Consider the following 15,122-nt stretch of genomic DNA (forward strand, 5'->3'; position numbering starts at 1 on the left):
TTCTAAGTCACTTATCACTATATCTGTTGTTCTCACTAGTCAAACCCTGACACCCTCACCACTGGCTAGGAGTCCCGTTATCAGAATTTTTGCACTAGTAAACACGCCTAAATCTGTTTTTGTCATGACAAGCACCCCTGTTGTTAGGGCCCTTGCAGTTTTGGATAAAACTCCTTTTACTTCAAAGGTTTCTGCTATTAAGAGTTTCCACGGTTCCAACTTACCACTTATTGTCTCTTTAACTCCCATCATTACTCTCCCATTACCAGTCACTGATTCCCAGGCACCAGCTCCTGATGCTAGTTCTCCTATCGGTACCCCTGCTTTGCGAGATGTTTCTGTTATGGATTCCGAGCCTCCAGCTCCGGAGTCAATTCCTTTACTCGCTGCTGTTTTTGTAGTCTCTCAGGTCCCTGTCACTGAAGTACAGACTTCAGCTTCTGAGGTTAGCTCCCCTCCCTCCGCTACCCTTGCTCTGCCTGATTCTCAAGTTTCTGATATTAGAGCCCCAAAGCCTATTCCTACTCCCCAGACAATACTATCTCCCACTAAGGGTTCCCCAGTATTTGAGAGCTCCACTGCTGAGTGCTTCTCTGCCTCTGTGAAACGATGTTTTTCCCCCTCGGAACCTTCTGTTGCCCCTGTTATTTCCTTTGAGTTGGAAATACTCTGTACGTATCCCAAGATTTCGGTCTCTATGTCTGGTTTACTGCTTGCCTTGTCACCGTCCATACCAATACTGGGAAATGCTCCCACCCACCCTATACCCTCGCTGACCACTACCTGGGAGACCTCTGGAGGAGAAGTCCCTCTCAAATTCCTACATGCAGAGGTCAGCCAAGACTTTGTCTATCCCGAAGGTCGCCCGGGTATATTCGATCAACTATCAAGGCCGCTTATCCTAAATTCTGGTCCCATTACTAAAGACTGGGCTCATAAGCGGGAGTTCTTCTGCCGTTTCTGCTCCGGAACCCTCTGGTTCTTCACAGCCTTGGATTCCCAAGCCATTTCACGGGGCGATCCAGGTACCAATGATATCTCTACCACCACTCTCATATCCTAGAACAGTACTCACCAAGGAACTGCTCGTTTACGGATCCCCTTTCCGCCTAAAAAACTTTAGGAACAACTCGATGTCCCCGAGAACCATGGATGGCCCTAGCTGGCCGCAGTTCTCTCCGGGGGGTGGGGGTACACAAAGGAGTGACCACGAGTCTCTGAACCATGACTCTAACACCAATCCTAGACGGTTCTGGAACAACTCCTGGTCCACCAACTCTATGAGTGGTCTTGTTCGCCCGGAGGTCTCACGTGAAGAGGGGGGTACTGTAAGGAATCCGCTCCTCGGTTTAATGTTTGCCTTACCTTGCAGAACGTGTGCAGTCCCGGAACACTTCCCCTGATATTTACTGCAGCCTGGATTCACTCACCAAAGCAATACTGCCACACGCCCCTTCTGCCATTGGTTCTCTGACCTTTAAGTGTTGCCTTCCCACAATGCTCCCTGCCGAGCATAGTCCTTCCTGGATGTCTCTGTGTTCTGCCATAAGCCTTGTCTTGTCTGTCTCCTTGGTTCCTGAGACCGGCTGCTAGTGTCACGCAGCGGTCTGTTCCTGTGCTGAAGCGGAGTACTCTCCTTGTTGTCTTCAGCTCCCTGATTCCTGTGACCGGCTGCTAGTCTCATGCAGCGGTCAGTTCCTGTTTCCTGTGCTGAAGCTGAGTACTCTCCTTGTTACTTCAGCTCCTTGTTTCCTGTGACCGGCTGCTATATTCATGCAGCGGTCTGTTCCTTGTTTCCTGCACTGAAGCGGAGGTTTCCCTGTGTATCTTCAGCTTCCTGGTTCCTGGGGCCTACTCTTTCCCTAATCTAGAGAGGCCGTGTCCTGGTTCCTGCGCTGAAACGGAGGATTCCCCAGCCCGCTCAGAACTCTTGTGCTGAAGCACTGGTTTACCAGTGCAGCTAGGAGGTGTGCTACTCTGGTCTGTCTACCACCTCCTGAGACCAGTACCATGGGCCATGGTCGCCGCACGCGCAGAGGCCACTCCCGCGCTCCTAAGCTGAAGCGGGGCTCTCCTGACCATCTGTTGCCGAACTCCTGCTTGAACAACGTTTACCCTGATGTCTCCAGTCCTGACCCTGGCGTGTCCACCGATGATGCTGTCTTCTCCTATCCTGACCCTGCTACGTACGACTACGAACTGCGCAATCCGGATCAGCCTGCGCGGTCTAAGGTCGGTGCTTTTACAACCCCACCTCAGCCACGCGGTCCGACCCAGGTTTGTGGCAAGCACAGTCGTGACACAGTCACATGTTTAGTTACACTATCATGTTGTTACATTTATATTTAAACATAGATGTGTTTCAACATTTTATGACTGTATTGTGTTCATGGTGTTTGCTCCATGTTTGCTGTGTTGGACACTGTTTGACATTGTTCATTCATACTTTGTGTAACGTAAACGTATGAACAGTTTCCTCTCTGCACTCATGCGCGAAGGCAACACTGAATGTGTATGTCAGACAACACTTGTCAAATGTTAACAAGAACATCAATTGTCTGACAATATGTTTCTTGTCTAGCTACACAATATTGTGATACCTGATATATTCTTACACTAATACATTTGCATGTACCAAAATGTAATGTTTGTTTGTAATAAATATGTTGTATGTTTTCAATTTTTACATTACAATATAATTATTTAAATATCATTATTAACAAGCATTCATGTTTCACCATGATAATATAATGTTAATGAAAGTTTAATGTATATTTCTCTGCACATTGAAACATCATCACATGTTTTATTTTTATATATCACACTTTGAGAATGATCCCTTAATTGCACATTATACACATTGCAGTTTGGTGTATTTCTGTATGTATGTATGCAATTAAGCAAACATCAATGCTAATAATTTGTTTATTTTTATACATATACATGGATGTTTGCTCGGCAGGCTACGTATGCTTTGGACATATGTTTATAATACTATAATCCTACATTCTTATTATGAATATATTTTATGTTTCACTTTATACTTATGAACATATACTGTATGTGTAGCTATTTTGAATTTGCATTGCCCACACCTGTCTTTAGTGCTATATATTTGCCACGCACAGCAGCACTCTTATTTAACATCAATATAGATTAATGATGTTGGGGCTGTAGCATGAGTACATAGCTGGTAATGTGTGTTTATGTACAGTATGTAACATTCACTACAAGACTGTCTAAATCAGCGCTACAGTGTTTGCAAGCATTGTAACATTCCTTCTAACGCTGGCACACGTTTCAAATCTGCAAACTCTCTTTGTGTAGCCAGGTCATTTCATTGCTTGTGACTCCATCTCAGAGTGATATTTCTGAAATACAAAGGACATACTTATCAAACTTTGCAGGACAATGATTATGTTATCATTACTGAGATGTCATATGATGTCAATGAGTGTACATGTTGACGCATAAGGTACACATATGTTTCAAATCTAAGATGTGTAATTTCTAACTACAAGCATTGAGAATTATTTTTTTTGTGAGCGTTTCTTTGTATGCGTACATAATAAGTGTACACACGCAACAGAGATTGCGCGTGCACATCATATTGGCACCTCCATGTAGCTCGTCATAGTTGTGAGCCTGCATTGTCAGATGATCACGTACCCACGTCACAGATGGATGCGGCGTTCACATTAGATGATGTGGAATAGTAAACAATTGATTGTACATGAGCGTGTGTGGATATACATGTGTAATGTTCGCAAAAATGGGATAACAGTTTGCTAAAATAACTTTACATGTCTGTCATTTTCACAAAATGTTCTTGTTTGCCAACTTTCATAATGTTTATGTACACATGTTAGAATGTGTGCGAGTTTACAAAACATGTTTTGCTTTTGCACATGCGTGAGTGATATGCTGCACATCATGCAGTGTTATTGTAAAATATAATTAGCTTTGTCCTTGTTAAAGTATAACAATGTTTACCTTTTTTTGGAAGTTATAAACGACCTTCCTGGAATACGCAGCTGCTGCCGCTGTTGCCGCCACCGCCGCTGCCGCCGCCGCTGCCGCTGCCGCCGCCGCTGCCGCCGCCGCTGCCGCCGCCGCCGCCGCTGCCGCCGCTACGCAGACACGGATTGCCAATGGTTGAGTCAATCGTGTAATCCTGAGGCACATACATCTCGGTGACATCGTCATATGGTTCCGCAGCGTTTGGTAGACAGGACACGGACTGAGGCAGGTACACAGGTTCTCTGTTTTCCCATGCACACAGGTTTTGACCATGTACATTATGCAACATACCATTGCAGTTACCTCCACATTGCATCTCACATTCTGGTACACAATGTTGTTGGCTTGGGTAAGAGACAGCATTCTGTGAGAGTTGGTTGTAATGGGGATTACGTCAGAAGAAGCTGTTTAGAAGAAGATATGTTCCATGTTCTAAAGTAATCTTCATAGAATCCACAACTTTCCAGCAACAGTACATTTCACCAGGCCGGGGGTAGACTCGTTCAAAACATTGATTCTTTGATAAGTTGTAACGGACTGATACTTTCCATTGTTTTTAATTGGTTGCTTCTTTATAGTAAGGATATTTGTCAGCAATAAAAGCATAAATCTCACGTAGAGTGTCTCGTTTATTTTGTTGTGATTCTATCGCTTCAAAAAGTAAAAATTTGTATGATTTGAATGGTCGTCTCACACTTGAAGCCATGTCTATTCCCTTGTAATTTCAAGTAAATAATGACAAATTCAAAGCATCTCTTGCAAATACACAATTGGATACTTTTTATCAATGTGACGTGAGTCTCAAGGTTAAAAAACAAAAGCCACTTTTTACAGCTCCTACACTCCCACAAGCAGGTGTTTATAAATAAGAGCATGATCAGATAGTTTAAAATGTAATTTTTGTATAATTGGTAATGCTTTGTAATGCAATGTTTACACAATTATTCATCAACAAAAGTGTGTTGACTTTTGCAAGGACAAAGAATTTAGTGGGAACTAAGCTCATGGCGTTATTATAAACATTATAACACACATATGCAACAACACATACATACATACTGAATATGTTTGTCAACATACTAATCCTACAATTATATATGTGTGTATATATATATATATATATACATATATATATATATATATATATATATATATATACAAACAAAATGAAGACTGCGCTCCTCAGGAGCTAATACTAATACACTAGATACCAATGATTCTATTGATGTCTTCGTAGTAAATGGAAATATACCAAGAGACAATTAAAAAATTATCTACATACATATACATATAATATTAAGGAACTAGTATCCTATATCAATATCATTAATTAGTGTGAGCTATTGGTTGAAAAAAGATTAAAAATAAAATTAAAATAATTGAATTTGCATTAAAAAAGTAGTACCAGTCAATGTCTTCAAAAATCAAAAAATCAATATAAATCCATATCAAACCAATGAAATAACGGTTGATCCTGTATAAAGAAAAAATGGATGATTCAGGATCAGGCTGCTCTCTGCAGGAACCAACGACCTCCCAATGATCTGCAAACAACAAGAAAAGAAAGCTCCCGATCCTAGTGTAATATGAAAAAATACACTTTTAATACCATTTCTAGGTCCAACAATTTTAAACTCACAAACAAACGTGTAATAAAAGCATGTAATGAGCAATCTCATTCGCCAACTGCACGATATACTGCACCGCTTCCACGTCTCTCCTCTCCTCCGTGAAGTCCCAGCTCCTCTGAGCCACCGTCCAGCAGGGCCTTGGAGGCTGCGCAACCTCTCCCGATGTGACCAGGAAGTCCACCGCTTTTACAGTAGTAACCGGATGGGAGGTAATGGCTCTGCGACCCCACCGAGTTGATGGCAGACGCACCTCTTACGCAAGTGTTTACCAATGCAGGTAGGGTCCCAGCAGGTAGTGCAGTGAGGTACACTCAAAACCAATAGCTCACACTACTTCCCAACGCGTTTCTTCACACACACGGTGATTTCATCAGGGGATAAATGACGGAAGTGTGTCACAGCTATTTATATGTGTGTATGTTAATCAACCCCCTTCCATATTAATCAGCAATTAGTAAAACACATGAAAGGGATAAATTGATAAATAAAAATCAATTAAAACCAATATATTGGCCTAATTAAATCTTGTGAATAGTAATTATTATACACATCAAGTATAAAATATTAAATGAATTAGATACAAATTCATATCAATACACAGATCAAAGGTATTGTCATATATATGTAAAAGGTTATATCAGTACATGAAAACCAATTGATGTCTCTTGATAATTAAGCATTAAATGCATTCATTCCTGTCTGTAGCTGGTTTACAAGTTTGTACTATTAATCTCTATAAAAGTAGAGACCAGTATTGTATTTAATCTTATTGTTGTTTTTAACCTCTTAGTTGGTATTTAGCCTGTACTCCTTATACAGACATGAATGTTCACTATATATTGATAAACACTTAACATGAAGAACATTGGATAGCAATAATGGATATATACATTTAATCATTCATTTATTAATTAATTAATCCTAAATATTTGAGTTTCATATCGGCCATGTTAGTGATCGACATGTCCCCAAATATGGGCTAAATTAGGATCATTATACCAACATGAATTATTGAGCATAAAAGGAAATAGAAACATTTTTAGACAAACATGGGATACTGAACTATAATGTATACATTTTGTCACATTATATATTTTATTCCTATGATGTAAATGGACCTGACCTATCTATTAGCTCTCTAATCGACCTATATTATAATGATTAATTATCATGATATGATATGTTATGTGATATATTTCTTATATCAGCTATATTCAAAATAATTTAGGATGAATCATAGGAGTACAATTTGGGAGATACTCAATGAAAAGATGTTCTTACCTAATAAATTACCACACAGCTGATCATTGCTGGCCACAATGCCCGTCACAAGGGCTGTATTTTCATCCGAATTAAAGCGTTTATTTCGGGTACTGTTTTTTTTTCTCACTGAGCACGTGCAGCCTTGGCACGTGGCTGCTGCTGACTGGATCATCCTAATCCCTAAGTAAGTGCTATTTCTTGTCTGTTATTTGTACTATCTTGTGTGTTCACCTTCTTTAAGGAATAAACTCTCTTTATTATATCTAAGTTGTGTTCAATTCAACCCAGTTATTTGGTGTATATTATATCCTATCACAAGTTACCGTGACAATGATGTTAGAGATGATGTTAGAGATCCCTTTAAATACAGCTTTCTACAACATGAGGAAATTTGCTAATCTAACTCATTTGAATATACTTTGCATATTTCATTAACATATTTCCCAGATATCTCAAGTGTGATCATCTCTCTCTATATATATCTCAGGTTCAGGACAAATCAAATGTTTGGGATGAATTTGCGATAGTGGCAACCGTCAGAATTTCACACATTTGCTCTCCTTGTTTAACATAAACTGCGCAGATGAATATCCATCGCTGGTGCAAATATTAATACAAAACTGTCTGAATCTCTAGTGAGGAACATTTAGTTTTCATTGTATTTAACTATCTATCGTTACTTATTCTAAAGGAAAAAGGAACCAGCGCAACAATCACTTCATATTGTCTCAGTCTTTTGGCAAGGTGCTACTTAATTCACTTGTTGAATTTCTGCAGTCAATCATTGCCTTTTGACTACATCTATCTAACAGTTGTTATTATTAACTGTCTGTGCAAATCTAGTGTTTACTGCTACGAGGGATGTCCACAAATATATACAGAGCTTGCACTCTATAACTAAATTCCTACAAGTTTCATAGGATATAGATGCAGCGGCCGTTATACAAACATTTCACAGAGCCATTTTCATGCGCTCTGCTGTATTCCACGCAGAATTCACGCCGCCAATCACACCAGGCACACCTGTATTTAACGCGTTGATCTGTTTTTATTTAATGGTTTCGGATTTCTTTGGGTGCAAATCTTTGCGTAACTTTCAGGTGGCAGAAATGAATGAATTGTAATGTGTACAGTACTGTGCTGTGAAGAAAATGGGCGTAATCAGCGCATTAATAAAGGCAGTGTGCTCAGCTGGTTACCCCTATTTTGTATTGGGGAAGAAGGGGTTCATTTTTCATGCACCGTACATGTCTTATTTTTCCCTCTGTCCCTTGTTGTCCCGATTTTGCAGGATTGTATGAGCTTGCAGTATAGTACACCCCAAGCACACACATATGAAAAATATAAGTGTGAGATAAGGGGAACATGTATTTTCAATAAAGTGTATTTTTGCTGCAGGTTTTAAACAGGGACAGGCAGGATGAGTTTTTTTTTCTCTCCTGTCATTAAAATGCACACAAGAACCAAATGTTTTGACACCTATGAGCTGGGTCCCTTGGTCACTTAACCCCTGAGTGTCCCCAAGGAACCCACCCCCAATTCGGGATCAGCGCCTGTAAGGTACCAGTATTTGTTGCACTTATGAAAATACCTGCCGGGTGCTCCAGCAACCGGTCGTTGACACTTCAAAAAGAATCCACCAATCCAGTGCAGTCCACAGCGAGGTCCTGGACTCCACGTGAGCGAGGATCCTTACTGCAGTCCTGGTATTCTGGTTCCAGACTAAGAATGTCACAATACTCAGCACAGCAGCTTTGTCCCTAACTGTTACTGAATACTAAAGGCAAGTCCCTGCCTAAAGGTCCTGTCCCTACAGTAATCACAAGCTGAAGGTGACTCAGGTTCTGCACTGGGTCCTAGGGGGAATTATGGCCTAGTGCAGTGGGTCACTGACCCGTGCACACACACCTCCACTCCCCTTGCTATCCCAGCACCCACTCTCTAGCGTGGTCCCTTCTGAACACTTCCCTATTCAGCCCTATTGGCTATCTGAGGATAGGTGACTACTCAGAGGCTCATGGGATATGTAGTCCCTGCCTAGATTCTTTCTCCTATTGGCCAGTCTTTGCACGCTAAATAAATATGCAAGCGTGACATGTAATGGCTGCCGCTTTCTGTGCATCTGCTAAGGTTCCTCAACATGGCGGTGCTCTCATTGGCGACGCGATCGACACCTGATAACCCAAACACACCCTGCACGCCCCCGGGATCTGCCTACCGGCGTGTGCACACTCACTCGCAACTCCTCCGGGACCAGCCACAAACCTCTTAACCGCCACGGAGGTGAGTGCAGGGAGGAAGGGGGAAGGGTAAACAAAGCTTAGAGGGGGATCTGGCTACATCCTCCCCCTGGTGAGAAATCCAATGACCCCGCTATGGAACGTTACCAAGTGCACACATATTTTACACAAGGTCCTTCGAGAGATGCCCTGGTGGTCAGAAAGCCCCTTTGAGAGGTTCTCCCATAGAGTCCTCAGAGGTGGTGTTATTTATAGTCTCTGGACCAACCTCTGTTGAGTTTGTCTCACCATTTAGGGGAGTAGCTACTATTTCGGGTTCTTCATCTCCTACTTGGGGTATAGGGAGGAGATGGTTTCGATGCCATACTTTACCCGGCCGTCGGAGTCTTTGATACGATAAACCTGGAGGCCAGGCATCTGCGATTCAACCTCATATGCTCCATCTCTCCAATGGTCGGCCAGTTTATGCTTCCCGGGAATCCCTAGAATGCGAAGAAGGACAGCATCTCCAGGAAGAATTTCCTTATGGCGAATCTTTTGGTTGTAGCGCCGTTTGTAACTAGCATTTAATTGAGCTAAAGCTTTCTCTGTCAATTTATATGCCTGTTGCAAACTGTCCTGTAGCCGTTGTAAATACTTGAAATGTGTTCTATTGGATACCCCATCGGTAGATATCCGCAGACGTATATCCACCGGTAGCCAAGCTTCTCGTCTGAACATGAGGAAGTAAGGGGTATACCAGGTGAATTCGTGGCGAGTGCAATATTGGCATGCACCAAGGACTCCACATGCTTACTCCACTCGCTCTTCTGCGAGCCCGTCAGCGTGCCCAGCATATCGAGCAGTGTTCGGTTGAACCATTCAGGCAGAGCAGCCCCTTCTCGGTGGTAAGGTGTCATTCGGGACTTAGTGTAAATGCCTTTTCCAAGCAACTGATTCATGCCAGGGGTCTCTGGTAATGGTATAAATGGATATCAGCTCTGGAGACCCCGGCATCAATCCGATGCATGAACAAGGCCTGATTTTTTTAAGTCCTGTCTCGCCGCTCATCCCCACCTTCTACCCAACTTTTTCTAGCATGGCCATTTGGAGATAAATTCTCCATTTTAGAGCGGCGAACAGCTGCGAGAAGCTGGTCGAGGCTAATAGAATACAGCGAGTTTGAGAAGCTGGCGATGAGCGATGAGAAGGGGCCTATCTCCAAGCGGTCGGCGGATTTTTTTTTTCGGGGAAAAAAACCGGCGAGTTTTGCTTTTGTCGGCAGCTTCTCTGGGCTTACTGAATCGCAGTAGGCTTTTTTGGTGAGAAGCTGGTGATAAGGGGCTTCTTGCTGTTTAATGCATAGGCCCCTCAATGTGAATTTCAAGTCTGGAAAAAAAGATACATTCCCCCCCCCCTTTTTTTTCTCATCATGGGCTTATTTAAAGGACTGATTTTAATAAATCATTATGTGAAGCATGTTTTTGATACTTTATCAATTTTTGCCATTCTTACAATCACTTGCTTTTTAATTCCTCAGTTAACAAATTGTTCATTAATATGGAGGTTGTGGCTTCCTCCTGAGGCACTACTATTGGACTTGATTCTTCCCTGGTAAACACAGAGGCAAAGAATTTGTTTAATACCTCCGCTTTTTCCTTATCTCCAATAATCTGCCTACCCACCTCACACTGAAAGGGTCTTATATTTTCTTTTCTCATTTTTTTTGTTATTAAGGTACTTAAAGAACTTTTTAGGGTTGACCTTACTTTCTATTGCAATCCTTTTTTCATTTTCCATTTTTGCAAATTTGATTGCCCTTTTGCAATTTTTGTTACATTCCTTATAATTCTGATACAATGTCTCTGTCCCTTCTGACTTAAAGAATCAAAACGCCTTCCTCTTCTTGTCCATTTCCTCCCCTACCTGTTTATTTAGCCACATTGGTTTTGACTTATTTCATTTATACTTATTACCCAAGGGTATACACTGATAAGTGTGCTTTTCTAACAATGTTTTAAAGACTGCCCATTTATCTTCTACATTTTCCCTGCAAAAACATCATCCCATTGTATTACTACTAGATTAGACCTCAGTTTATTAAAATCTGCCTTTCTAAAGTTTAAGGTCTTTGTTGAACCCAAGTAATATATTTTTTGAACATTTATGTCAAATGAGACCATGTTATGATCACTGTTACCCAAATGTTCCAGGACTTGAATATTTGTTATTACTTCTACATTGTGTGATATGACCAAATCCAGAACTGCCCCTCTCCTGGTTGGTTCCTCAATAATTTGGGTCATATAATTGTCTTTAAGCACCCCCAAAAACCTGTTTCCTTTTGTTGTAACGTTAATCTCATTCCCCCAGTCTATGTCTGGATAATTAAAATCCCCCATTATGCAAACATGACCCAGTTTTGATGCCTTCTCCATTTGCAAAAGTATTTTATCTTCCTCAATCTCACAGATATTTGGTGGTTTATAGCATATTCCCACAACATTTTCTTTATACTTTTACCTCCACTGATAATTTCTATCCACAAAGTCTCTACATTTTCAACATTCCCTTCATAGACATCATCCCTTATAATAGGTTTAAGATCCGGTTTAACATATAAACATACTCCACCTCCCCTTCTTTTTGTTCGATCCTTCCGAAAAAGGGAATAACCCTCTAAATTAACTGTCCAGTCATGAGTTTCATCCCACCATGTTTCAGTAATGCCTATGATATCATACTGCTCCCTTGCAGCTATTAATTCAAGCTCCCCAATTTTATCTGTCAGGCTTCTTGCATTAGCAAGCATGCATTTCAGTTTTTTTCAGCCTGTATTATTATCTTATCTGCTCCTTCCTTTCTGCGCCCACTTGGTTTAGTCTTTAGAAGTTTTCTAGTATTATCTGTATTTACTATGGGTGTCTCACTGCTTGTCAAACTCACACTTGTCCCAATTCTACCTCCTTACCCCCTTGTATCATCCTCTATTCCATTTAGTTCATTATCTGTTTTATTCCCTTTCCCCCTCCATCCTAGTTTAAAATCTCCTCCAACATTTTTAGCTTTCTTCCCCCTAGCACAGAAGATCCCTCTTCATTGAGGTGCAATCCGTCCCTAGAATATAGATGGCACCTCTCAGAAAAGGAGTCCCAGTGCTCTAAAAACCCAAACCCCTCCTTTCTGCACCACTTTTTTTGCCATGCATTAAAGCTGCAGTTCAGTCAATATCCTGCATGTGTGTTTTTTTTAATAAATCAGTTCTGTAGTAAGAAAAAATACTTTTAGCATTTTCTGTTTTTAAATAAACAACTTTGAAAGACCAATTTTCTTGTATTCTATTTTAACAGCCATTTGCTAAGGCACCGCCCCTTCATGTCCTGTCACAAGCCCTGGCACACCCCTTTGTCAGCCCTGCCCTCCCTCTAGCACATGTCAGTGCAGGATTGCTCATGAATATTCATGAGCTTCCACTGCCAGTCAAGCAGATTATAAACAAATCCCAGCTTTTAATATGTCACCAAATTTCGACCTATCAATACATGGAAAACGAATTGAGCTGCAGCTATACTGTTCTTTAGCTAATTAGAGATTGCACACATGGAACTATTGAAGTAAAAAAATAAATGTAAAAAAAAAAAAAAAAAAAAGACTGAACTGCAGCTTTAACCTCCCTGGTCTCTGACTGTCTCCCTGCGGTAGTGCATGGCACTGGTAGTATTTCATAAAATACTAAATTGGAGGTCCTTGCCTTAAGCTTTTGGCCTAGATCCCTGTAATCATTTTTTAGGACCCTCCATCTTTCTCTAATTTTGTTATTGGTGCCAACGTGTACAAAGACCGCCGGGTCAATCCCAGCCCCCCCCCCCCCCCCCAACAATCTGTCTACCCGATCCGTAATGTGCTTAACCCGAGCACCCGGGAGACAACAAACTGTTTGGTTCATGTGGTCACGGCAACAGATTGCCCTATCTATCTTCCTAATAATGGAGTCCCCTACCACCACAACCATTCTTTGTATCTGAGCATCCTGAGTCCCCACTGTGCTGGAGGAACTATTCCCCTGGCTGCTAGTGGAATTATTTTCCCCCAGCCATGCCATTTCTGCCCCAACATACCCAATATCTTCACTCAACATGGCAAATCTATTTGGATGTGTCAGCTAAGAAATTACCTGCCTCTCCCTATTGCCCCTGCTTCCCCTTCTAACTGTCACCCAGCTACCTACCTTCTCCTCACTAACAGCTACCAAGCTACCTACCTGCTCCTCACTAATAGCAACCAAGCTGCCTACCTGCTCCTCAGCACCACAATCTGCACCACTAGTCGAAGCAAGGGCCTGCTCAGTGAGCTCTAATTCCCTTTCAAGATTGCTAATGTCCCTCAATATTGCAAGTTGCCTCTTCAAATCAGAAATCTCTGACTCTAAAGAGCCCACCCGCTCACACTTCCCACAGCGGTATGCTCCTTGGAACAGCTGCTCCAAGTGCACATACATGTGGCAAGATGTGCATTGAGTGGCATTTTCAATCCTGCTCATTCTAGCAACTATGAAGTTTATAAGTACTAACAGTAGACTGTACTTCAATAAACTATACCTTGTTTAACCTCTTCCTTGTTCAAACTGCTTCTGGTTCTAACTGCACACTTTAAACAACCAGCACTTTAAATCAACCACACAGATCAGTCAGTATACGCAAGCTGTTCATTTTGTTTGTTCATTTGTTACTTATTCTAACCTGTTTCAAAAACTTATTCCAACGTATCGCACTCTTGTTCAGTATGATCTGCTGTTCTTTGGGATATGAACCATCAAAGCTGCCGACTTTATAATAGCCAGAATGATTAAGTGGAGAGATAACATAGTTCAAGATATCATATCGAGCCGGTGCGTTCCCATCTTTATCAAAAAATATCTCCTCGCCAACTGGGTTTGTAAACCGGATATTCTTCATATGATGGTGCAGCTGGGATAAGAGAGCAAGAGAATAATTCTGAATAGGTTATATGGTTTCAAGAAGAAAAAGCAGACACTCAGTATTAAACATAAATCATATTATATCTTTTTTGTGTGTGCTGAACAAACTTTCACATACTGTATCATTCTAAAACAAACACAAGGCATAACTCTCACTTATTCTAATCTCTAACAATGCTTCTGCCCCTGCCCTCTTATTGATGGTGGCAAGCGCCACAGCCTCAGTGTCCTGGGTAGACCAATCTACCCCCATGAGCATGTAACACTTGCCAGACCAACTGTGGATCATGAGGTGTCCCACTACATCTGTAGCTACCCCTTGGTAAGGTTCCCCTTTTACCTGTAACGGGTTCAGGACTGGCCTCACATGATCACCCACCTTACCTACTTGCTTCCAGGCATCCCTGGCGTGGCAGAACTCTGCCATAGCCCCTGATGCCCCAAGCCAGTAGCAAGGCTGCAACAGCTGGGCTCTCTTGCGAGTGACTCCCTGAGGCCCCGCTAGTGGTATGGAGTGGACTCCTTATAACAACTGTTGCCTATACTATCTCGGTACCACTAACAGTCTTCTACCAGTTCAGACTATCTAAACTGGTAGACCCTGGCTCTTCACACAAGAGCCCGCGATGTCAGGAGTCCCGGTCTGACCCATTGGCTGAGTTAAACTTGGACACCTGCAGCCTCCTGCGCTCCGCTCTGGGGTCAGACCGCACCGCACCCCTAAACCCTAAAACATACGCTCAATCTATCCCTCTGCTGCCACCAGAAAAAAGCCTGTCACGGGATACCAATGCTTTGAAAACCTTAATTACCAGGATCATTGATTGAGCAAAGCAGAGATACAATAAATTGTGATTTATTTACAAAAAGAACATACACAGCAATGTTACACAAAATACAGAAGAAAGACACACTTACTTTGGAAACTGGGATACAAAACTAATCTTTCCTAGGTGTAGGGACTTCACATCTAGAAGTTTACCCTCAATAGGCTTGTAACTGCAAAGCTTC

General features: G+C 41.8%; 1 protein-coding gene across 1 annotated transcript in view; it reads right to left on the reverse strand.

Annotated features, from left to right (window-relative positions):
* The window catches only part of LOC142466731 (vomeronasal type-2 receptor 26-like), a 79,902-nt gene extending 65,364 nt beyond the window's left edge, over positions 1–14,538 (reverse strand). The window contains exons 1-2 of the mRNA XM_075572110.1: positions 14,500–14,538; positions 13,873–14,100 (exon numbers count right to left, since the gene is read on the reverse strand). Coding sequence (XP_075428225.1) covers positions 13,873–14,100; positions 14,500–14,538 — 267 coding nt within the window. The remainder of the gene's footprint in view (positions 1–13,872; positions 14,101–14,499) is intronic.
* Between the last annotated feature and the right edge of the window lie 584 nt (positions 14,539–15,122).

The sequence above is a fragment of the Ascaphus truei genome, chromosome 1 (genome assembly GCF_040206685.1).
Source record: "Ascaphus truei isolate aAscTru1 chromosome 1, aAscTru1.hap1, whole genome shotgun sequence".
NCBI classification, from domain to species: Eukaryota; Metazoa; Chordata; class Amphibia; order Anura; family Ascaphidae; genus Ascaphus; species Ascaphus truei.